Raw genomic sequence first — 25,989 nt, 5'->3', positions numbered from 1 at the left:
CAGAGGACCCAAGCTCCCCTTAGCGTCCCTGTAATTCGAACTATGTTTCCAAGAGAACTTCTGAAGTTTAGCAATTTATTGTTTTGGATGCCAGCCATTATATTTTGAATAATTTCAGTATGTAAAATCCAGCCATCAAATTAAGAATTTCTGTCTTTGAAAACTTTAGGAAATATTTGGGATACTGTAAGACCTCAATCAAAAAAATATTACACAGGAATCTGCACTTTTAAAGGGCATATATTATGCAAAATACACTTTTTCAGGCTTTTCTAACAAAAATATGTGCCCTTTGACCTGTCCACAATCCCCCCAAGAATCAGAAACCCCACCCCCTTGTTTTTCCACCTTTCAGAGAATGTGTGCTGAAACAAGTGTTCTCAGATTTTCCCCTCATGATGTCATATGGGGAGTTAGCCCCCCCCCCCCCCCCCAGGTTTGGTTGGCCCTCCCTGCTTGGAAGAAAGTTCCACCTTCCTCACCTTCCACCTGATCTGAGAGGAACGGCAACCTCCAGTCCTGAAAAATGAAGCCAATACCGAAGTGCAAAAAATCGCAGTACCGCGAGTGTCCACTTGAGGCTGGCTGCAGGAACACCAGAAGTTCTGTCTGAACACCTGTTAAACAGCCAACGTGTCTCTTTAGCTAATGTCTTACTCTCTTACTCTCTGTCTTACTGCTCTCACTGTCCAGGGGTTGATGTTTTTACCACAATCGTTTATATTAAATGCGCATTGTTTGGCGCGTCTCACTTGATTGACAGATAGCTCGACAGGCAGTGCTACGTTTCTGTCGACCAGAATGCTAGCTAGTTCGCTGACAGGAAGTTGAGCTCAGTGGACAGGCTGTTAGGTTGATCCAAGTTCAGTTGAGACAACAATTTCAATATGGAAGCCGCCATGGATTGGCTTCAAAAGCAGTTTGTAAGCAGATGGCTGATGTCACACAGGCTTTGTCCAATTATTTCTACAGTCTATGGTTTAAAGCCACAGATAGAAACAGCTTGTTCTGAGCAGGGCTGAAACAGAGGGTTTTTATAGACATGCAAAAATCCAATACTGGAGTGTTTTTTTCAGCAACAAACTTCACAGGCATGTTTTGGAGACCTCTGAGACCAGTATAAACTTGTCTTAAAGGGGTAAAAATATGTGACCTTTAAAACAATAAAGATATTTCAGTGCATAAATTCTACATATTGTATCTTGAAGAGGGGCTCAAAAAAATAACTCAAATACTATTGTTTATGGGCAACACAAAAAAAGTTAATTTTCAAAGTTTCTTTCAAACATGATGGAGGTAGAGAGGACGTGTTGCCCACCCTTCGCCCCCTACTGTACGCCCATGGACGTGCTGTAGCATTAGCTTTATTCATAGCAGACCTATGTGTTAGTTATGTAACTCTTCCTGCTAACGTAGCCCTCTGTAAGCTCGTAGCCTGTCGGGAAATCCACTCTCTTCAGCCGGCGTTGCCTGGGCGCTGGGGCGGTCTGGAATATGATAAATGTAGTGTAAAGCTGGGTCAAACCGGCCGTCAAAGTGCGGGTTAAAAGTGTTGAAGCGAGGGGCTGGGCCTCGGACAGGTTGAGCCTCATTCCAGCACGCTGTGTGGTGGAGACTCCGCACACACACAAACGGCACTTTGCTTTCTGCCCCGATCTCTTTCCTTGTCCCTTCTCCTCCACCTAACCGTCGGATTCAGAGCCTCATTTCCCTCTTTGGTGACTGACAGCCCCCGCTGTCCAATCACAGCGCAGGGCACTGCCCCTGTCAGCCAATCGGCGTCGTACGTAGATCTTAACACGTCAAGCACGCTACGGTGCGTTTCTGTTATGTGTGCCATGGTCTCAACCCAGCAGTGTTGACAATAGGGTGAAAAGAAACAGCCCCGAATCATAAACGAGCTAAGGAAATATCCAAAATCCAGGGGTTTGGGGTAGACAAGCAATTGAATCAGTATCAGGAATGTAATTGCGTTAACCTAATCGTTGTAAATAGCCGTATTTTGTCATTAATGGGAGTTTGAGGATTATTCCGTTGGAAGGAAAAGGTACTCGTGGGTTTGGCTGTTTCAGGCCAAATTTTCCTGCTGTTCCGCCGCTGCTTGGGAAAGGCTGTTTGCACCGAGCTGGAGGTAGCCTAACAGTTAGCCCGATAGATTTCCAAACATAGGATAACTCTTCGCCGCCGTCTCCGTTGCGAACCGCAAAGGATCAAGGTAAAGTACTACAATTGGAGGGCTAACAGCCACTCGGTCGGCTGCAGCTTGTCGGGCTCGGCTCGGGACTCGGGACGGTGTGTGTTTCCCAACCCAGTCGGTCTGTCAGTCTTTGAGCGCTAGCTTACGGTAGCAGCATTAGCACTGCCCCTGTATTTACATCTGGGATGATGGGTGATCGCCCAAGCCCGCCCAGGTAACGTTATTTTATTAGCACACATGTTACCTTAGATTTGATCTATTCACTGCTTTTATAATCAGCTTCTGGTGTTTGATTTGCAAGATGCAATGAAAGCTAGCTGGTGGCGGCTAATGAGCTAAGGCTACATGTTCAACTTGAGCTAACCCGCGATAGCCGTTGCACTAACGTTAGCTAGCTAGCGACCTCAAATACTGTTTTCAGGAATTAAACCTGGCACTTCAAAAGAAAATGAAACCTGCTCTTCTTCTTCATAATATTTTAGTGTGTTTGGTACTCGTATGAGACTTCTAGCTAGCAGTATAAATGTTTAATTCAGAAGCGCTGTAACGGTTAATCTTGAAGCTACCGTTGCTAGCTAGCTAACGTTAGTGAGGTTATCGCGCTGTCAAGTTTTGAATATTATGCTGCTTGCTGCTGCTGCCAGGCCCAACATGGCCAAGCAAACACCAGCTCTCCCAAACGGCTTGATTTTTGACCTTATGCAGTAAATGGCTGCTTCAGCTGATAATAGTAAATCTGTAACACTAAATTGCACTGTAAATGGATATAATCTTTATTATGCTGTTAAGCTATGGTGCTGGTTAATGACTGATCTTTTCAAGGCAAGCCTGATGACAGGAAATCATAAAATTTCTTATAAAGTAAATGCTGATTTTTCTAATCACTATATCTGGAAATATGTTGAATCTTCTCTGGGAGAAGTTTAGCTTTTAGCTTTCGAGTGTTTGGTACTAATTCTGTATGAACTTGGACTGGCTTTGCACTCTATCTGAATAAGTTTTATACTTAAATGTGGCACTAGTCAGTCATATTTTCTTGTTTAAACACATTCCTGTCATGATAACCAGATTATGAAATATGAATAAGATGCCATCAGAAATCTGCCAGGATTGGTACCTGTTTCCAATACATCTGCAACGGAAACAGAAATCCTAGACACTAAATATTGGGTCCATAAATGGCAGGTAAACACTTGCATATGGTGTAAATTGCACAAATGCATTGGAAAGAAAACTTGGTTTGCAGGAGTTAACTGGTAATTGTTGATGAATTTAATCCTCTCATTGCACTTATAATGAAAGATTCCTATTTTATACTGAGCTTTGGTACTTTTGGATACCATCTCATGTAATGACAAATCTGGTGTGCTCATCTGTGACTGGTGCTTACACTAGGATACTCCTTCTGAGCAACTTTATTTCAAAATATGGCACCTGTGTGCCATATTTTTGTAGTTAAAAATGCTATTCATAACATAGAGATTTGAATTTTGATATCTTACCTGCATAAAACAGTCAAAATTGATACCTAAGCCTCCAGTGGACAGGTGTTGCAATTTTGCAGTTTGCTATACATACAATAAGAGCCATGCATGTGGAACTGGTGTATGGTTAAATGTTACAGTACCAGTTTTCTATATATTCATGTATGGACATGACAGCAGCAGAAATAGAAGTTTTAGGCACTTGATTTTGGTAAATTCTTAATTAAATCACCAAAAAATTGCAGATAAAATCCTGCATATTTGTGCCTTGATTGCACAAATATGTTGACAGTGTTTCAGTACCAGAAAATTGTAAATGTATTGTGCAAATAAAACATTGTATTGGAGTGTGTTAGCAAGTTTTGATTGTTTCAGTTCTCTCCAGTTGACCTGTCTCATAAAGATGATTTTTTTAGCTATGGTTCTTTCAGTGTGCTCAATAGTTGAAATAACAGATATTGTGTTGTTTTAAACCGTGCTGTGTCAAAAAAGTATGGCAAACTATACCATACTGTATGAATAAATGTTTGGTGCTAGTCTGATCTAACCTTTGACTGGCTTTGCTTTCTGTCTGAACAGCTTCTATCTCCAAATATGCCCCTTGTCTGTCACGTTTTCTGGGTTAAACATCATGTGCTGTGAGTTAAAAGCCCTTCAGAAGGAGATCATCACCAATAATGACACTGTAGTGACATGGATGAGAGGTGGAAACATGGCGATAAATGATGGATGCAGAAAGATAAAGATGAAGCACTGGTCTGACAGAGACAAGCTTCTTCTGTCAGCTCTAACTTTATTTCCACCTGGCCTTTGCCCTGTCAGATTTGCAGGAATGACAGCAGCATGCCAGAAGCCAGGTGTGGCTTCATGTAGTAAAATGTGATGGTATTTGCAGTGGTACTGTGCGTCTTTGTATGCCTTTGTGTGGGCATATTTCATCTTTTGGCACTGCCACACATGCTCGTCTTCAAGGTTTTTGAATGTCACCACGTTGAGGGTAGGTCTTGCTGCGGCTGTGGTAGTTCAACATCCAAAGTCTCCCGTGTTTACGATGACTCGGGTGTAGTAACTACCTCTGTCTTATCAACTGTGTGTGTTTGAAAGTTGCTGAGTTCATTTATTCTTGACTCTGTGAGCAGTGTAATTATCCTCTGAATGAATCACACCTATTAGACGTGCCGTCAGGTTGTAGCGTTCAGTAAAAGTGGAGACGTTATGAAGAAGTGAGTTGTAGAAAGATTACAAATAGCAGATTTGACACCTGTTTACCAATTTATATTTTGTATCTTTTTGAAAGCAACTATGTGATTATCATGCATAACAACCTGTCCTCTTAGTTTTATATAAATGGTGTGTAGCTTTGATTCGTATGCTGCATGTTTGGTTCTGCCTCCTGAAGGCTGTAAAGTTTGAAAAGCTTCAGCATAGAAAAATTATTTGATTTCTTATGATGCTTCAAAACTCCTTAACAAACATTAGGTGGCTTTGAACTCAAATGACATCAATTACCCTTATATTAGAAACATAATAAGGACACTTGTATTAAAACATTTATTTTATAATGGCAAACATAAGTACTGGATATTTTTATTTCCCCATGCCCTCTGGTCAGTCTAAAGCACCAATATGCACTTTAGCTGTAACCTTTCAGTGTTTTTTTTTAAATCCATAAACGATCTCATGATTATTGTAGATAAAAATCTAGTTATAGTCTGCAAAATAAGGCGAGAGACCAGCCCTGGTGCATTTTATGTCCAAAATATATCCACACAGCTGAGAGGGGAGTGGGTATCCTCTTTCCTTTAGCTGCAAACTTTAGGCAAACTACTGCTACTGCTTTTGTGTTGAGGATGCTGCTCGTGGGTGGAAACTGTCAACAGGCATGCAGGGAGGATTTCAAAATAAAAGCGTAGATTAAAGGTAATGGCGTAGATGGTTGTTTTGACTTTCTGTCGATCTGATCGGATAATTAATCGGCCAGTCGATGTAACAATATAAATCAATGGATTGTTACACCTGTATTGATTAAGAGGACCCTGGAAGTCATTTATAGATGCAGTGTTGTCTTAAAAAGTTTACTGGTAATTTGAGGTGGCTTTCACACTAAGGACCCAGATCCTGGAGTGCACTTGAGCCCCAAGTCTGGTTCGTTTTGGTGAGTGCGAATGCAAACAAACCCCATGGGGGGGACCAGGCCCACTTGGGGTGGTGGTCTCGGGCGATATTCAAGCGGACTCTGATCGATGTTTCTAGTGTGAAAGCAAGTCAGCGGGGGAAAGGGGGAGAAGGAGGAATCGCGCCGTGGTGCGGTTCGAAACAACTGGGCCTAATGTGAAAGCACCCTCAGTCACATTTGGACAGATAATTGAATGAAGCTTTGTTTCTTTTTCCCTGTCTCAGCGCCACTGAACACTGATGCTCATGCTCTCTTTTCCTCTCTCACTCAGATGTTGTTAAAAAAAATCTAAAAAACCGCTCTTATCCTGGATCTGATAACATAAAGTAATGTTCCATGTGCTTTTAATTAGATAAAGATAGACTCAAACGTTATTTATTGAGTGTTTGCTGCTTGATCTTAATGGCTACGTTCTGTTGCTGTGCTAAATGGATACTGGACGTTGGTGTGTATATCTGTGGGCTCCAGAAGAAGAGAATGAAAGCTTTTTATAACTGAACATTACCTAGATGGGGTTACAGTGAGCTGTACATGTTACAATTTGACTTGAGAGCAGACCGCACTGTGATGTCATCATGTGACATGCAAGTGTTAACACATGTAAATAATGGATGCACCAGTGCATCAGTTTAACATCGGTAAAAGCCAATATCAGCCCTGTTGAAACTTTAGTCCATCTACAAACAATATGGCATGAACAGATATCAGTAGCCAGTGTTTATTTGAGTTCAGTCACTTTAATGCAGCCTTCTGTTTCATGTAGCTGCTCAGTCAAATATGATTTTTTTTTTGTACTTGTAGAAGTCACGTTAGACCTGTTTTCATGGTCAAAAATAATAGAAAATGTAGGCATAGTGGGAGTTTTACATCAGAAGAGGTGATTGAGAGAATGATGGTATGGGCACCTACAATCAGCTAAATTGTTATTTCAGATATTGTTATCGGCATCAGCCTTAATTTTTTATCTACAAATGTGCATCACTTGTCTAAATAGCGATTCCGTTTTTGACAGGCTCTTTATTTGACAAAATAAATCATTAACAGAAGATCTGTCATCACTTTTATAGCATCTTCAAATACAGGCAGAGGTTTTGCTGGAAACGGACATGCTCTGAAGGCACAATACCTGTACACATCACACAGCAGATTTCGTCAAAATGGAAATTAAAGGGCCATGGTGGCTTTATTTAAATAGACTAGAACACCATATTACTGTATTACCACCCAACCTGAATGCATAAAATGTTAAATTTGTTCTTAATAACTGTGGGATCTGCAGTATGTTTTCAGATCCCTTTTTATCGCCCATCATCATTGCAGTACATTGTCTGTATTCTGTGCCAAGTGACTGGCATAAACCATTATCAATGTAGAATCTCTGCAGGTTCTGTGATTCATCAATTAAAGCTGTTTTTGTGAATCAATAACCATCATAAAAGATAATTTCACAGGCCTCCAGTGCAGTAACATTTTCTTACACCCTGCTGACAAGTTTGTGCAGTTTACAGAGCCACAACAATGAATCCATTAACAAAGAAATGTCTGGGCATCAATTTTAAAAATCAAAGTATTATCGAAGTAATTTCTCAAGAAAAGAACTACACATCCTGGTTCCAGCTTGTCAAAGCCAGCGTGTGCTGTTATAGAAAAGGGAATTTTCTTTAGATTTTGGTCTGTTGTTCAGACAAAACTGGATGTTTGAAGCATTTACTCTGGGCTGAAGGGAGCTGTGATGGTTCCAGTACTTTCTGGCAAGTGGTCAACCGAATGATCAGTCAGTTAAAGCAGAAAATAATAATCAGTAAACATGATGATTTGAAAGCCTGTTTTCTGGACATGCTGTATTCAGTCCTCAGAGGTATGACACTCTGTTGCTCTCCTCTGTAGCCTTTCAAGGACTCTTTGATGTTTATTTTATGTCTTACATGAAAACTAATGGAGTATCTTTGGGTTTCTTGCTGTTGCACAGCCAAAACATGACATTTGAAGACTCTGAAAAATTATAAAGGCTCTTTTACTTTGAAATTCAACAGCTTGAGTTCTTAATTCTTTAAATCTGGAAAATTGTGTGTAGAGTAAGCCCCCTCCACCCCACAAACTGCTTTATTAGTGGAATATATGAGCAGTCAGAGTCCAGATTTTGCACTTGCAACTTGCCAGATGTGACTTGATGACAGTATTTTGTTCTGTAAAGATTCAGCATGTGACCATCAATATTTATTTAACTGCAGTCTTCTGTTGACTCTTCCAGACCACCATTGTCGTGGTCACACCTCTTTTATTTGTCTTATTCAGTTTGTTTAACTATCTGGAAAGCGCTCGTTTACATTTTCAGAAGTGAGCCTGAAATTTAGCAAGCTACAAGCAGAGTAACTGTTAGTAAACCCTGAACTCAGAGCTGTTGTAGATGGTCACAGAGCCAACCTAGTGTTGGGCTGCAGATAGTCAGGGGCTCCCTTATGCCAGACCCTAGATGTTGGAGGACAGCAAGCTAAACTGCAGTGGCTCTGGGGACTTGGTTGTCACAGCAGCAAATGCTTTTGTTTCTGTGGTGTGGAAACACATTTCCAAATCACTCAGCTTTGCTTCCATTGCAGTGTATAAACTACATTAGTAACTCGGACCACACTATGGGAGGCAGACTGATGTTTAATGTTGAGCAACAATTTCGCCAGAGCAGCAGAGTAACTTAAATATGACTGTTGAATGCCTGAGGAAGGAGGGAGTCATGGAGTATTGATCAGATCCTCTGCTAGTATAACATTGCAGCAGGTAAACAAGCCAGTTATAGAAGTCAAAATCCATCAATACAGACAGAATCCTAAAAATAGCCTAAAATAACTTGAGTTAAATAATTATATATGTTGATATTGTTAAGGCTGGTTTATACTTCTGCTTTAAACCTACACAGTAGTAGGAATGGGCGATATCATTTGCAGTATACTGCGAAAAAACTTTCCAACAGCATTCAGCGATAATAACGATAAACTATGGTTGATGATTTTCTCTAAAATTAGCATAATAAAACATTTACAACAATATTCAATGTACATAATATGACAGATAACATGATGCATGTTTCTTTTTATCAGCGCTGTGGGTTCTGTCTTTTATTTGCACAGGTTTCTATCTATAGTAGACATCTCACAGACAGCAGACAGACAGAAGTGTATGGTGGAGGGACAGATAAACAATGATAAACTATGAATGTACTTTTTGCTCAGATTTTCTCTGATTAAACTTGTTGCGTCATACTTTAGTTGCTGTTAATGTGCCTAAATGGCAGGATACTGACGGTTTAAACTCCCTGCTGCAGAAGAGGCAGAATGACTGTTAATTATGATGACCGCGTTGCACTTGCATATAACCTGACACATCAGATAGACTGTTTCATATAACCATTACATGGATATATATAAGCGTTAGGGAAGGGCAAGACTTTTCCAAAAATTCTTGGAAGGTGATTGGAGGAATGCTCTGTGTCATCACATTCATGACAGGCCAATCAGAGCAACAAGACAAAGTGACGTTGTACGCATGTGCTTCTTATTAGCAGACAGGCTACTGCTCCCATCGTAGGTCGTCAATGGTGGAGCTTCTCAGTGAATAAAATTGATGCCAAGGCCGGTTGAGAGACGTGCAAAATGGTCTTCTCTGCAGAGCCTGAGCCATTGGATGCACCGGCAAACCCCAACCATAACGATTGCAAACCCATGCCGAAACAGACTAGGAGAGAGCAAGAACATCGTTTCCATCATGAATTACTTTAAGAGTGTCTCTCTGCTCTTGAATTAATAATGAAATGTCCAGTTCTTACTAAACTTCTGCTGTGGCGAAGTCTAAGTTAATCACTCCACTAGCAGCCAATGAAAGTAGCTACTCACATAATCGTTTCATACACAAAACGTGGTCCAGTTCTGGTATAACGGACACTATGCGAGAGCTGTATCAAAGCTAATCACCACACTGGAGGCAACCATTGCAAACGGCTTGTATAGCTAAACCCCGCCCATACCGCTCCGTTCTCCTTAAATGACGCTGATTGGTCTGAGCAATGTTCAGCAAAAAAAAATGTTTTGGACTGGAGCTTTTTAACGCCTCCGCTGGTTCAGCAGCCGTACCTTCCATCACCTCCCAAGTCACCTCTTTTCTTCCTTGCAAACACTGCAGTATAACCAGCTGCTGCTCAGTATTTATCAACACCAACTCCAACATAATGTGCTCAGTTTTAGTTGCCATGGTTTCCTGTACACAAACAAACAGGAAATGCGGCAGCAGGACTGGAAACTGGCATAAAAGTTGCACTGCCAAGTAGAGTTATGGTGGAGTGTTGTAGAGCTATGTAGATGCGTCAGTGTATACCTTTATAGCGCTCACAATGGCGCAGGCTGCTGTGGATTTTACGTAGAAGTACAAACGAGGCTTTACAGTGCGTTGCATCAGGTATTCAGCTGATTGGGAAGAGATTTCCCAATCAGCAGAATATTTTTTTTCTTATATAATTCAATATTTTGTTTTGTAATGATGATCTTATACTGTGAAGTTGCCAGCAACCAAACCTGACGTTTGATGCATTGACATGAAAACACCATTATCTGAAAGTGGACGAAGTAGGGCTAATAGAGTGGAAATAAACAAAGTACTATATCTTTGCCATCTCTGACTCATAAACCTAGAGGAAACACTGGAAATTTATCATAAAGATGAATCTCTTGATGCATCTGTAGTAAAGTGAAAGGTCAGATGGTGCTCTTTATGATGCATGTGGCCACAAAGTTGCTACATTTTTTGTTTTATTATGTAGATTCCCTCTGCAAATTCATTGTATCTGGGTTATCAAGTCTGAGCAACATTTGTAGGCATCTGCAGAAGTTGTAGGAGCTGATTCAGGAGCCTTCCAATCTGTATGTAACAAAATGATTGGAAACAGGCCTGTATTTAATTTGAGCCCATGCTCATGAGTCCCAATAGTAATTCATCAGGAGACTATATATTTGCTGGGGATATCATCTTTACAGACTGAAAAGCTGCCATGTTGAATGAGTTCTGCGGTAGTAGTAGAGTGAACCAGGAGCATATGTCTCTACCTGCTCCTTCATCATATTCATATAAAATATTTTTCTTTTAAACCACATGTGGTTTAAATATTGCAGTGCAGGAGCTAATATTCATAACCTGAGCTGAGTTGAGCCAAAAATCCTACAATACTTGACTTTCACAGCTCTCCAGCAGTATGAATTTTAACTCTGGACCACAGGCGAGAGCCTTGAGCTCTCCTCCTGCCAGCCTCCCTTTTATCTCCCGTGTTCCTGTGTGTGTTTGCGTGTGCATTTTGTTCCCTCACTTCAGCTCCTCTTGCTCAGCCTATTTGTTGACTTCCTGTCGAACAGCAGCTCCCTCCCTCCCTCCTCTTCCTCCCTTTCTGTTGCTCTCCCTGTTGTTCACCGTGCCCCCCCCATCTCTCTCTCTCTCTCTCTCTCTCTCTCTCTCTCTCTCTCTCTCTCTCTCTCTCTCTCTCTCTCCTTCCTCCTTGTTCTTTAATCCCACCCTCCCCGAGCCTGTTCCGATGTCATCTGGTCTCTTATGTAAGAGGCATGGGAGGGGAACGGCTTTGGTGCTAGGATGCCATACGCCCGACCTGCCTCCATAGTCTCGCTCTCCCTCGTGCGCTGTGGTGGCACTGGAGTGTTTTCTTGCCATTAGCCGGCTAGTCAGAGACACAGACATAGACAGCGAGGCACTAATGGTTGTACATGGGGATTCCAGTGCCCCTTTGCACAGGTAAGTGGAGCTCCTGTAACTGTGTGTGTGATTTTTGTGTAGATTTTCAGCAGGAGAATAATTGTTTTGTGGTAGCATTCAGCAGGTGGTGAAAGCATTGACAGCTCTTTGAATATTCATGCTTGCCGTAGGTGATGCTTTCTCCTTACTGCTTATTGAGATGTACAACTTCACAGATGCATCCAAAAACACAGCTCAGAGAGTCTGATCAGGGCTGAATCAAGCTGACTGGCTGCAAGATGCCATTTCTGCAAAGTAGATAAATTGAAATGCAGAATGGGAGGACAGAAGTTGGTGAATCTGCATGCTTATATCAAATTAAAGTCATTTTATTTAATGACATTCTGTTCTAAATCACAAATATGAAGACTTCTTCAGCAGACTAGTAAGAAATTCCTCTGTAAATCTAGCTAATGCTTCATTTTGGGTCCAAAAAATAAAGAAATTGCTCTATCACAGTTTTCAAAATCTATAAATATTTTTTCTTCAACCAAGAATCTGAAACCTAAAATGATTCTTTAAGAGAAAAATGGAAAATCTGTGAGCTTTAAGAGCTGCAAGCAGGGTATGGATGGTGTTATTGTTCAAAAAATGACTAAAAAATGTAATTGATTGTTAAAATAGGGTAATTTCTGTCCTTTAAATAACCATTTAACAAGGCCTGAGCTCCATGCTGGCTCTTCTATTCTTAGATCTCAGTTTGCATAACCAAAATCTTCTCAAATAACACAAGTAAAGCAAACTTTTTTAGATATTTAATGGCAGGTGTGACTCTTCTCTATTATCAAACCTGCAGGAATTGTGAATTGAACCATTTTACAGCCAACAGCCATCTTAAATGTGCCAGAGTGAGGACGTCAAAGATGTTCCTCTGTAAGCCAATAGCTGCAGATAATCTCAGAGGGAGGGTGATTTTCAGAGCTGCTGCTGTCCTCTTTTGTTTGGTCATTGCATGGCTCAACAGTAGGGGTGTTGGCTTTTAGGTTTTGCTTGTGTATTCACTGAACCTTGTTGTAAGGCTAAAAGGCTGTTCAGGCTCTTTGTTTGACATTTGAATAGTTCTGTGCCAGAGTCAACTCGCACAGAAATTTACATTTTTGTTCCCAGCCTACATCCGGTTTGTATTCAGCCACAGTTTTACTTTTACCTCCCACTCTTGGTTAAATAACCAGATAGGACATCCAGATTGATGGTGGGTTACCTGTGAGACAGGCAGCTGGAGGTGTTAAAGTAAGAAGCCAACAGTACGCCAGCTCTGTGTTTAGCTGGAAGTATTTTCCCGCCCTGCCGGTGATGCTGATGCCTAAGAGGAGGATTTCATGCAGATAGACTGTTAACAGCTGTTTGATTATGAAAGAGAGGACAATGAGCAATGCTGACGGATGACTCCACTGCCATCTATATGGAATTGGTTTCTCATATGTGAGCCTGTGGCTGCAGGCTGTTGCAAAAAATTAAAAACTCATAGGTCCAGTAAAGTTCATCTATGTCATATTTATTTTCCAAGCCTGCTTGTGAATATCAATTTAATCCATATTATTTTAAGAGAGGTGCACCAGTTGTGGAAATCAAGGCAGGGAACAATAGCAATAACTGTATAGCTGATTTTGACACTGATGAGGCGTTGGCATTAAGTGTGGTGTAATTGTAGTTGTGTTTTTGTAACTTGTATGATAGTGATCTGTCTCAGAGATGTGAAAAACTCCTACAGTAATGATTCTTTTTCAGGTTTGACTATAAAAACTTATCAGCTTGTCTGAAAGGAGAATTTTACTGCCCATTAAAGCCTCCTCTTAATTGTGAGGTGTTGCCTTATAATAATGAAACTGATTCAAGTTACCTAATAGGTAAACGTCAGCTGTTGACATCAGGGCATTATTGCTTATAGAATAATGACTCTCAAATAGGGCAGTCAGAACTGTCATCAACCCACTTTTTGAAACCTCTTGGTTGAAATGGATCATGGGGATTCATAGTGTTCATGTAATTCTTTAAATTTTATGCTCTTTTTTTCTATCTATCAATAAATAACCCCCGAAATTATTTAGGGAACCATTTATTGTAACATATAACATGTTTATAATAGGTAAAATGATATATTTTGGTGAATGTTTTTATGATGGTTGATTGTCCTCCACTGAGTTTATCTACTCATTTTCTCTCTCTTCACTACTATTGTCCACACACATTACTTGTCTCCATCTCCGCCTGTTGTCTCTATTCCTGTGTGATCTTTTGTCAACACTCCTACGTTTCTGTCGTAATCTGCACGTGGACGAGGTTTATTTAAGCGTGTAAATAATGATCATAAATATTGCCAATAGCATCAGGCGTTAGGAGAAACATGCATGCAAGGAATAAAAAGACAAAAGGGGTCATCCACCACTTTGTTGATCCCTGATGAACGAATGTTAAAATGATATAATGATCGTCAGGTGACCGCTCAGTGTGTAAAGGAACTGATCTCCTCTGATATTCAAGGCTCACCTGCCCACACACACCTGTGAGGGACCTAGCGTATTTCTGCCTGCTGTGGTGAGAAGATCAAGAAGGAGCTGGTGCAGACATGAGCCCAACTATTGCTGATTCTAACCACGTTTCCCACCAGTTTGTCAGTTTGCGGCGTGATACATCAGCTGATACAACAGCTGATAGCTGCTATGATTTAGCTATTTAGGTAAAAACAATGTAGCAATAGAAAACAGGTTGAACTCCATTTGGTCAGTATTACGTTTGACACTACATGCACAACAGCTAAAGGCTAAGGGCTGAATGATTTTAAAATAGATATCTGATTGTGATGGTTTACACTCATAAATTGAGTATGAATTGTGTTTTGAGGAGAATGATCATTTTTGTGTAGTTTTCATTTTGATTAAGAAATTCATGCACAAATAATTCCTCCAGATACTATAGGGCTCTTGCATCAAGGTCGGTGCTTGGGCCCGAATAAGGAAAGTGGGTATTTTTGCACACTATTTTTTAAAAATTTGACACTTTAATGTTCGAATGCTATGTAGAGCATAACATCACTGCTACAAAAAATGCATTATACTTCTATTTTGTCACATTTCAGGTTAGTGAAATGTTGCACCTTCTGCAATTTGAAACTTGCAGTAGGCTATATTGTCTGGCACGGTCTGGGCTTTGCATACAACGTATATAGCCAACAGACACCCAGATGATTAAATAACAAAGCTTTGGAGCTGATAAATCGTTCTTATTTACTTTTTTCTGTTGACATTTCAACATTTAAAGAGCTTCACTAATTAATTTCAGTTGTCAGTCAAGCTTTTTCATCTTCCCTCACTGACAGTAATATTGCATCAACACACTGACAGTCTCTATCTGCAGATGGGAGCAGTGCTACTCTATGACTATTAATCACTTTCAAACTGGCAGTATACTGTACACGATGATGGACGATCAGCTGTGCAGAGCTCATAAAGACTTCCACTGTCACTTAGTGCTCTTCATATCCTCAGGCAGTTGACATGCATGTGTGTGCATGTTTGTGCTGAAGGCTGCGTGTGTGCCGGTGTCTCTCCCCTCCTTCTCTGTCCACAGTTGTGTCTGAGCTCTGGTGGACAGGCTGTATGACGGCCTGTGTGACTTTGACAGAGCATTAGAGAAGCAGCCAGCTCAGAGTACCGCCCGCAGCATCTCATTCACTTCTTATTATGTAACTGTTTATGCTGGAGTCCTTATTCTTTTCTTCTCCGGCCTTCGTGTCTTACAGATGAGTTAGTAAATTTATAAATATTAATATCACACTAGAAGGTACCTTTACAGGGAACAACAGTTCCCTTCAGCACAGAAAATATTGAAGGGATGTGCAACATGGGGTCAAAGTTGATGAAATTCTGTTGGTCTGAAAAGCTTGGCATTTGGTCATATCGTGATCTATGGGGCACAGATATCCTAGCGGTTTGGTTGTGCCCCATGTACGTGGATGGCCTGGGTTCAATGGCATGTCATTTGCCACTCTCTCAGCTCTGTTTCTGACTCTATCCACTGTCATCAGCAATAAATAAAGCCATAAAAAGCCCCAAGTTAAATCTTTTTAAAAATCTACACAAAATCAATAAGTACATGATCTACAATCTTCTGGGTTGCTATAATCTCAGAATTTTAAACTCTGATACAAAACTATTTAAAGTAATTTTATATATTCAGTACATTGATGCCTCCTCTGACTCCACAGAAACATAAATTTACGCTTAGGCACCCATTACAGGCTAGTTTCTTGTTTAGTCATCACAAATTGCTATTAGTGCGATGTAGGCGATGTTGCCTCTAATTTTGACAGATGCATTCTTCTCCTGTGCACCTGTCTTATGGAGAAAGATTTTTTTTTTTTTTAAGCTGAGGTACTTTTCTATACCATCGAACATTAAAATACCTGGTGCATCAGTTTAACAGACATTTAAAGGAATCAAAAATCCATTGCATAGGAGAATATGCAGAATCTGAAAGACCATTATACAGGATTATGGCTTATATGGGTTTTACTCCTTCACCCTTGAGTGTTGCTGGGAATCTTTGATGTGAAAACTCTCATTGATCCAATCAGTTGACTAGTAATTCCCTTCCAAATCAGGCTAACACGGTATTCCAACATGATGATTTCAAGTGCAACACAATCATGCAATAATAGCACTTCAGGTTTATTCCTGCAAACAGATTTGCATGCCAGAATTGCCAAGTTAGAAGTATCTTTTAGAGGTGCTACTGTGCAACTGATTTCTTATGTTGTTGTGCAGTTCAGTGTATCTGGTAGAATGTGGATTTTTTTCTGGTTAGATGATTAGGGAAAAACTTGAGTTGTGCTTTAGATGAGGGGCCTTTTAAGGTACAGATTTTATCTTCGAAGCAGTTGAAAAGGCAGAGTATAATGTTTAGAGTATAATGATCTGTAAGAAGAATATTGTCAGCCTTATCGCAAAATTGCCTTTGTTATATTTTTAAGGTTTTCAGAAAAAAAGAAAAAAAAAACACATATTTCGGTAAACATGTAGTGTCTTTTTAATTTGTACTGTAACATTAAGTTCTACCAGTTTGTATGAATGGGTTCCTTAAAAAAGAAAAGCCACAACAAGGACTACATAATGAATAAAAGTGACTTAAGAGAAAATAATTGATAGATGACTTAGGCATATAGTGATTATAGACTCTAACAGGCACTCTGATTGGCTGAGGATACAGGCAATAATGCACAGTGAATTAGCAGCCTTAGGAGAGTAGCGTTAGGCAGATATCACAATTTGGCCAAATAATGACTTGGGCAGTTATGCTATAAAGGTTAATAATATGGAACTTTAAAAGCCTGTTATGGACAATTGAGATTTAATTTTTTTGTATAATGCAAACCCATGAGAGTTGGGCGCTTTTTTACATGCTATGCAAATAAAATCCAGTCTCTCAAACAGTCATTTACTACAACTAAGGTTGTCACAATATCATATTTTAAAACTTTGATGCAATTCTGAAAATCATACTGCAGTGACACCTAATTTGATACCATAGATGCAAAAAATGAGACACTTTTGATATTGGGTAATTTCTTGCTTTTATGACCAGATAACAGAAATGGACAATATTGCATTTTTGCTGATATCCTGTAAGTCAATATTTACACTCTTTTATTTATTTATTTATTTATTCAACACATTTTAGGCAACATTGATAATAATACTGATTTAGACACTAGGGATGCGTGCAGTTGCATTTGCTTAGCAAATTAGCTGGCACTAGTCATTTGACTAATTTCCTTTTATTTTTTATAAACACAGGCTTGAAATCCTAGAAGCCGCTGTAGCTTTAGTGAATGGCTGCTGCCTTCCTGTCTGAGCTTTCCCCCGGCGCTTGACAGACGTAAATATGAGAAGCTTAGCAGTTAGCGTGTAGGAGGAACATTGACCATGACCATTTTTAAATTAGTAAATGGAAATAGAGTGGGATGTAGGCTGTAGACTGTTTTCTAAGATGTTCTTCTCTTTACACTAGCTGGTTGAACGCAAAAATTGTGTTTAGCTGCGTGAGAAGCAGACTCATAGGAACATCTGACCTTTCTTTGTAAAGAACACCAAGTGTCTCCAGTGCAAAGAGAGGCTGCGTCAAACAAAGCTGATAGAGAAGTGGGGAAGTAGACAGTCTGGTGGTTGTTTTGTGTTTGTGGCTTCATCTTAAATGCTCAGGGCTCACATTGGGCCTTTTGAGTGTGAGGCACCCTACAAAGCCACCTAAACCTGATGGTAGAGATGTACATTATATATGACAGCCAATATATTTGCTACCACTATCTGCAGAAAATTCAATGTCTATATATTTATTGTTTTCGTGCTAGGCTAGGCTAACAACTCCTGTGCAGTACCTTAAAGCCTGATTTATGCCTTGTGTTCACGTAGCTCTGAACCCAATGCAGAGACCTATTTGTGTAGCCTGCGTGCACCCCTTCGAAAATGTAACAACGCTTCGAAATTATGCAGGTCCCAGACAGAAGTTGTGGTCTCTTTTTATCGAGACCATGACTTCTACACTACAGGTCACACTGTCAATTGACTTTGAACACAAGTCAATGTTTTTATGGTTTTAAGTCATGGTGCTTCAAATCAGAAGCAGCAGCTAACAGCTGCTTGCACCATACGAACTCGTACACTCTTTGTGGTTAGAAAAAGTTTTCTCATAAAAACATGATTTAGTCTGTGAGGTCAAATGAGCCTCGGACACTTTTCGACCCTTGTACTGTCTACAGCTGAAACAGAAATGTCCTTTAATTTTCTCAAACGTTTCCTTCTGGGTGTGGTTCAGAGGAGTCGTTTGCAGTGAAAAGTGTTTTTGTTGTGACCGCCTGAGCAGTCAGTTTGTTAGAAGTTTTTTCGACGTAATCAGCAGCAAACACACAGCGGCGGACGTTTCCTCGGCTTCCTCCCACTGAGGAGACGCCTCACAGCCACAGGACCTGCTCCATTGTTGTGGGTAGACGCTGGTGTTTTTAGTGCGTGTGTATTTTGATATGTGTTAGTGTACTGTAGCAGGCCTCAGCTGAGGCCCATGCTGGGAAAATGAGGCAGTCTGCTGTGGCTGTTCACGTTTGTTGTGAGACAAATAAAATACTGGAGGAGGGCTGACTGATCCAGAGCTAAAAACAGTCAGACAGGATGTCATTACTTTTTTCTTAAGTTTAATTTTTGCTTCCAAGGGATCACTGCCAAATAGAAACTTAGCTGCAGATCCATAGCTTATGGATATAATTCTGTCTTTGGTGATCCAGACAGAAAAGAAAGGATAATGGATCATTTAAATCTGCATACATGATATATAATCACACACATGAACTGTGGTGTTATATCACACATTTTTGAAACTCATGATGAGATTGGCTGGTTATTTGCCCTTCTTTTATTGACAGTTTGACATCGATAGGAAATTTGGGGAAAGTGGGAGATGGCATACCCTAACAAGAGAAAAAGCCTCACCAACAACATAACTTTAACCTGTTAACATTCAGAAACACACTAGCTTTTATACATGGAGCACCTGCTCCAGCAGCTAAGTTTGCCACCCAAAGTTAGATTGTACTGCATGCATTGCTGATTTTGAATTGACACGTTTGAGGCAGAAGGGTTGTTAGCTGTGTATTACCTCAAAATCCACTGCTATTGATGCATTTTAAACTATCTTAGATTTATAGCCTTAGATTTTCTGGGGCTCCTCTGACTTTGTGAGACAGAAATATGGTTGAAATATCCCAAACATCGTCACTTAAAGGCCTCTGTTTGACATGAACATGGACTTCATGAAAAGTTTCAAAATGAAGACAAAAGCAGATTTAGGATGAATGTTGCTGCTATGAGAAGCTTTTATGGAAGTAAATAAGCCAAGTAATGCTTCTAAACCTTCTTCCTCCTTGGTTACTGTTGCAGGACAAGACTAAATCCCTTTCATCTGGTTTCTCACCATTTGAAATAATCTAAAATACCCTGGGATTTGACTAACTTTAATTTGTATTGAATTAATTTGATTTTTTTCTGAGCAAAAGACAAATCACAGTCAGTTTATGAGGGCAACTCCCATGTCAGCTTAAAGAGTTTAAAATTGGAATAACATTTGGAATGAAGCCCCAAACATAAAACCAGACTGTCCAAATCATAGGACAAACTTGATATTTTTTATTTATTGGTATCAGTATCAGCTGAAATGAGGTTGGAAAATATTGGATATCAGTGGAAATCCAATACTGTGCATCCCTAAAAGTTGTTATATTCCAGCTAATGCTATCAGTCCATCCTTGGTTGCAAGCTGTCTTGCCTCTTCGGACTCACCTCTGGATTCAGTCAGCCCTATTACTGAAGACCGAGGTCTCAAATATCCTCTAAGGGTGCTTTCACACCATGTAAAAGAAACCGAGTCAAATTCTGTGATTTTTTTCCATTGTTTTAAATGGTAAAGAACTCGGAAAGTGCACAGGTTGACTAACCTCACAACAGAAACCACAGAGGGTAGGGCTTGACAATGATTGCTGTGAGAGAGGGCTCTCCGATAGGTGGGTCAGCAGACCAATCAGAGGGCTTATAAAAGGTCAAGTTTTGGTCAAGTTTCTTCACTTTTTTCCTAAATATCTTGGAACATTGAACTCTTTTGGGTTCAGTGGAATTGCAAGGTCAGAAACAGTCCTTAATCTAAATGGATACTGAGTTGTTTTTCTATGAATCAAGATAAAGGGATAATCAGAAGCCTGATATTTGATTTTACAAGTTTGATTACATCCTGATTCCAAAGCATCAAAACTGAAATTGACATTCTTCAAAAATCCACATCAATTAAAGCTTGGTTTCAGTTCTGCAAATCTCTCTCTGCTGTTTGCTTGATCTCTCCATCCTCTGTGAACCGACAGCTCTCTAAACGCATGTCTAATGTGATCGTGTTAACCGCTCGTCCCCCCTTGTGTGTTTCTCCCAGCAGGGCTATGTCCTCGACAGCCACCACGTCTCCATCTGTGGACAAAGTGGACGGATTTTCCCGGAAGTCTGTCAGGAAGGCCAAGCAGAAGCGGTCGCAGAGCTCGTCCCAGTTCCGCTCTCAGGGCAAACCCATAGAGCTCACTCCCTTGCCGCTGCTCAAGGGTAAGGAAAAAGATTGTGTGTTTGTGTATTGTTGGGGTGAAGGTGTGAAGTCAGAGGTAATTACACATCTCAGAGATTAACAAAAGTGGTTCATGGATGAAGCTTTTCAATGAAATGTGTTTTCATTAAGCGCAGCTTTGATGTAGCCTTTCCATTCCATAAGATAGTTCTTTTTTTTCTAAAATTTCATGCAATATTTGATGAGAAATAACAAGCATCTGCTATAAATACTCCCCAAACCACCTTTACGATTGATATTAATTGCTCCTCTCACCCACAGTGCCTCTAAGCTCTGTGAAAAGAAAGTTTGTCCAAAACAAACGCCTTTCCCAAAGTCGGCACACAGCCACTTTTCTCCCCGCTCTTTTAGTGAGCATAACAGTTATTGCCTAGTTTACTGAGGGTAAAAATTGCATGCAACAGATCAAAGAGCATTTCAAATAAAGGCAGACAGCCATACTGTGGAATGACCTGTTTGCTCCAGCACGTTACAAGCAAGCTGAGCAGAGGAATGCAAATTATGGAGGGCAGACAGAGGAGAGCTCGATGTACAATCACATATTTGTCATGTGTGTGAGACATGCTTATACATAGAGAAGCATTTTAGCTGTTTAAAGGGATCAGCTGTATCCTTGGACAACCTCACATGAAATATAGACCTGAAATGCCAATTATTGAATCACATGTTGACAAAAATGACCTCTTAAAGGACTTGATGGTGGAGTATTAAAGATGCTCTGGTGGTGGAGGGGTTTAAGATGCTGACCATGTACTTGAGGCATCCGTGGTCTGAATATTACCGTTGTTGCATGTCAAATCTTGTGTATTTGTGCAGCATTTTCATAAGAATAACCCTGAAATTTACCTTGACACTTCAGAGTCCTGGCTCTTGATTTAAACGTGTAATTTCTTTAGGTTAGATTATTTTTTTATTTTGGTGACTAGATTCATGCTCACCTTAGCCACTGCTAGTCTTTAGCGTATAAACCCTGCGCTCTGCATGACTTATCTTTTACACCCTGCCTTTAACGTAACTGATAAAGTAAAACTAAGCAGCATTTCCTGTGAGGCTTGTAAATTCAAATATTTTCTAGCCTTCTTTGTTTCATGGTCAAGCCTACCAGAGAGTACTGTTGTTTTTCTTTATACCTACTTCTCTGTGTACGTGCGTGATTGTGCACGCTACATGCCTAGACAGGTAGCTCATTCTGGTGATGACACAAAGCAGGTCACTGTGCTGTCTGTCTGCGTCACTCTTAAAGATGTCTAACCTGATACTTGTTCCTTGATTGTTACCATTCTTGAAAATTTATCAAGAATCATTTTTACAACACCATGTTTTAATGACAGATCAGCTTTCTGACATATGACCCTTGACATCATGTTTAAAAATTGGACTATCCAAAAGATTTTCTCATTTTCTCCACCGTTGACTAGAGAGGGCATAAGCTACCCTGCTGCAGCCTGCTGCTAACTAGCGTTAGCATTAGGGAGTGGTTGGCAGTAAATGAGTATCAGTACTGCCACAGGTATACTATTTCTGTGGATGTTCCCAGGCGTCTGTTTCCACATTTCCCTGGTTAATTGCCCATTTAAACTGCTTTAAACAACTGGCCTAAACAGTAGAAAAAGCATAGAAAACAGTCAAATTCATAACAGGGTTTCGTCAATGGGTACAAGGCAAGCCTGATATACTCTGTGCAGCATGGCTAACATTAGAAGCTAGCTCTGCCAGCTTTTGTTTCTCTTTGCAGATGAAGTTGTGGTTTTCACTTCAGCTGAGTATTTATACATGAATTCAACCCTCAGCAGCCTATATACCACCTAATTTCCATTTTTCACTTTCAAAAACTGTTCCTACTACAAGCTAACTGCTGAAGTTCTCATATTTACGTCCGGTGAAGTGCTAGGAGAAAGCTCTGACAGGAAGGCAGCATCCATTTACTGAAGCCACAGCAGCTTCTCGTGGCAGGAGGTTGATTACATTGTAAAAGAGCATTAGACCAGGATTTGAAGCTTGTGTTTATACAAAATGATAGGTAATTACTTAACCAAATTGTAAATCTTGTGGCTACCACGCACATTCCTTATTATTTCTGCCACAGAAATAGAATATTTGAAACACCGTCACCACTGGTTTAAACACATCTGTTTTGTTGTGCTGTAGTGCTCAGGAGGTATAACCTATGCTTAAACTACCAGTCACTGTGGTGGCTAAATCAAAGTAGGGTCACAGAGAGATTTCTAACAGACAACAGCTCTGTTTAAGCCCCCTCATGAGCCATTTTTTGCCCTGACAAGCAAGAACAACCAGGTAACTAACTGAATATTAACTGGTTGCGTCAGTGTAATTCATGTGTTGGACAGTTCATTCAAAATGTGTGCTCTGTAAACAGCTGTCGAAAGTTGTTCGGACTGATAGCATAGGAATAGCTTACAGAGTTTTAGCCATTTATGTGTGCTTGTTTTATTTCAGCAGAGTATGAATGTCTTTTATTCATTTGGCTGTTTGGAGAAATGTCTGTACTATGCTTGTGTTTTCCTACCAAGGACACAGACACACTGACACATTTACTCAATTGTTTGCTAGGAGGTATTACGAGACTCTTATTTCATGAGATGAACCAAGGTGAGACGAGATTTTGGTCCACGAGAATGAGACAAAACAAGGCAAGATTGTACACTATTTTCTAAATTTTGGAACAAAATACAGGAGTGGAAAATGTATCTACTATACAGCTAAAACTTACAAGTGCAAAGCAATTCAGGTCTATTTGTTTAAACTAGTCTTGTTGTACTGAATAGGCTTTCAGTGCTTACATACGGTTTGTCTTACTTGATGAACCTATAATGCATTTATGATCATGTGTGGCGACAAGTAGCGTGTGGGGGAGGAGGAGGGGGTTTGAGCAGTGATCTGAACGGGTCACGAATCAGCACGGTTTCTTCACCGGCAGCCACAGCAACATTTTTAAAGTGTCAGGAGCATCTTGTGATCTTTATTTCCCATTCGGTAATAATTTCTGTCTGCTGCTGCTCTTGGTGTCTGTGCAATATTGATCTCGCAAGACAAATTTCACTTCAACGAGAGATCTTATGACATTTCGATCTTGTGCGATCTCGAGGCATGAGATCTTGTCACACCCTTATTGATTGCCCCTGATCCAGCTCCTTTCCCCCATCGCATTCCCCATTCTCCCCTCACTGTTTCTGTTTCTATCCATTGTTCTCCTCCATAAATAAAGACATTAAAGACCAAAAGGATCTTTAAAAATACCTGGCTTCTTATCTGATTCTGAGCTGTATTTAATTTCTGCTTCAGAATCAAGGTTTACTGAGTTGTTTCCAGTCTTGAGTTTGATACCAACTCATTCAATAAAAGTAATTGGGCTTTAAATTTTGCTCTGCCCCCTCTTAAACTTTGCCTTCAATGTATTACCTCATTATTCCAATGAGTGTATTGGCACAAAAACACATTTCATCATCTTAGCTGGTATAAATGTGTTTGGTCTCTGAATTTTTTCCATACCACCTTGGTTGGTGACTCAAAGGTTTGATTTCAGACCTTGGCTGAATGTAAACTGATTCAAAGAGGATTTTTTTGTCCATGTTTTGTTTTTCTAACCACTTAAGAGAGTGAATGATGGTGGCCGTGACATCCACACCTAATGCTGAAGTGTAGTTGAATCGTTGGTGAAAAAATGTGGGTGTATGACTAAGCAGTGGAGCACATTCCCTCGTCTGACTTCTGATAATTTGTCGCATCATGATGCAAGTAAAAGGTGACAGCTGGTATGTATTTGGGCGTAGACAACACAATGAGACGCCACCTTACTTTCCACCGTGTAAATGCAGCGGCGTTTCTGGAGCTGACAGCTGGAATGTGGCCTTGCAGATACCAAACGCATCAATCACTTCTCTGTGTTTGATGCACGAAACCACTTCCTGGTTCCTTTCAGGCCAAGGCCCGCCCTCCCGCCACGCAGAGGGTGTGGCTTATAACGAGGACACGTCGCTTTTCTTGTGTTTACATGTCAGAATCTATGTTTGCGCTTGTGTGAGTGTATTTCTGTTTAAGTCAGTGACCTCGCTCCACTTTAAGTGTCCTTATGTAAACATCCACCAGCACACAGCAGCACACCTGACCTCCACCCTCACGGACTCACTGTTGATCCCATTAGCTGTGTTGACGCCATTAGTCAAAGTGCACACTGTTTGATAATGATCCATTCACAACAGGCATGAGTGTGAATTGATTTAGAAAAAGACAGAACAAAGATTCCTAGAGAGCATAATGGCTCATTTCCCCTTTTTGGACCACAACAAAAAACGAATGACTGAATGACTTAGTTTCAACTGGATTTCTTTAATCTCACTCAAAAAAGTTTTCCTAGGGCAATTAAAAAAGATAACCTTGAAAATAATGCATTTAACATTTTCACTGTTTCCCTCTTTAACAGATTTTGTGGCTGTGTACAGGAATGATTGCATTCTTCCTATTTTAAGGTAGAATATGTCCATCTTTTAAAAAAAAGTAGGCTTTGGTCTTAATTCAAAAGAACAGTGGGTAGAGTAGGAACTCTAGAGGTGTTTTGTTTTGTGCATCACTGGGACAGCACTGAAGTGAAACTTGGCTGTTGTTGCTACTGGAGACATTAATATCAATACTGCATGATATTTGGTGTCTCTGCTTGTCAATTCACATTTTGTTTTGGCATTGCAGGACTGCTAGAGAGCGCAGCAAAGTGGGATCTTCACATACTCACACAGTCAGACATCAACACACAGATAGTGCTGGGCACTAGCTGGTTAAACTGATCCCATTCTTGCCTCCATACCCCCTCTGTAACTACCTTGAAAGACTACTTAGAGGAGGGGGATCACCCTGTCCTGCCATTACACCTTTGTGATGTTCATAGTAATGGTGAAATATCACAGGGGGTGCAAATATCACGGCTTTAAACAGCACTGTGAATTGGGTTAGAGTGGGAAAGAGAGAATGGGGAATGACACACTGGAAAGGAGCTAAAGATCCTACTTGAACCAAAGCCACCTTTTTGGAGGACTGCAGCCTCCGTACATGGGGCTCGACTTAGTCTTGCCACACACACAATGTTTTTTATTATCTGAACTGATGTTTTTCCATGTGAGAGACTCCACACATGGTGACACACAATCACTGATTTTACTGTTTTGTTCAGTGTGGTGTAGAAGGAGGGGATCAAC

General features: G+C 40.3%; 1 protein-coding gene across 6 annotated transcripts in view; it reads left to right on the top strand.

Annotated features, from left to right (window-relative positions):
• The first annotated feature begins 1,843 nt into the window (after positions 1-1,843).
• Positions 1,844-25,989, top strand: part of ppp2r5eb (protein phosphatase 2, regulatory subunit B', epsilon) — an 87,939-nt gene continuing 63,793 nt past the window's right edge. The window contains exons 1-2 of one of the 6 annotated variants that reach the window (XM_041812320.1): positions 1,844-2,215; positions 20,603-20,763. In XM_041812320.1, the coding sequence (XP_041668254.1) occupies positions 20,607-20,763 (157 nt within the window). In that variant the 5' untranslated portion in view covers positions 1,844-2,215; positions 20,603-20,606. Of the gene's footprint in view, positions 2,412-11,492; positions 11,639-20,599; positions 20,764-25,989 lie in introns of those variants that run through there. The other 5 variants (XM_041812321.1, XM_041812319.1, XM_041812318.1 and 2 more) reach the window with 5 other exon arrangements.

This window comes from Cheilinus undulatus, linkage group 18 (genome assembly GCF_018320785.1).
Source record: "Cheilinus undulatus linkage group 18, ASM1832078v1, whole genome shotgun sequence".
Lineage (NCBI taxonomy): Eukaryota > Metazoa > Chordata > Actinopteri > Labriformes > Labridae > Cheilinus > Cheilinus undulatus.
The sequence above is the reverse complement of the archived record's forward strand: the minus strand, read 5'-3'. Positions and strand labels throughout refer to the sequence as shown.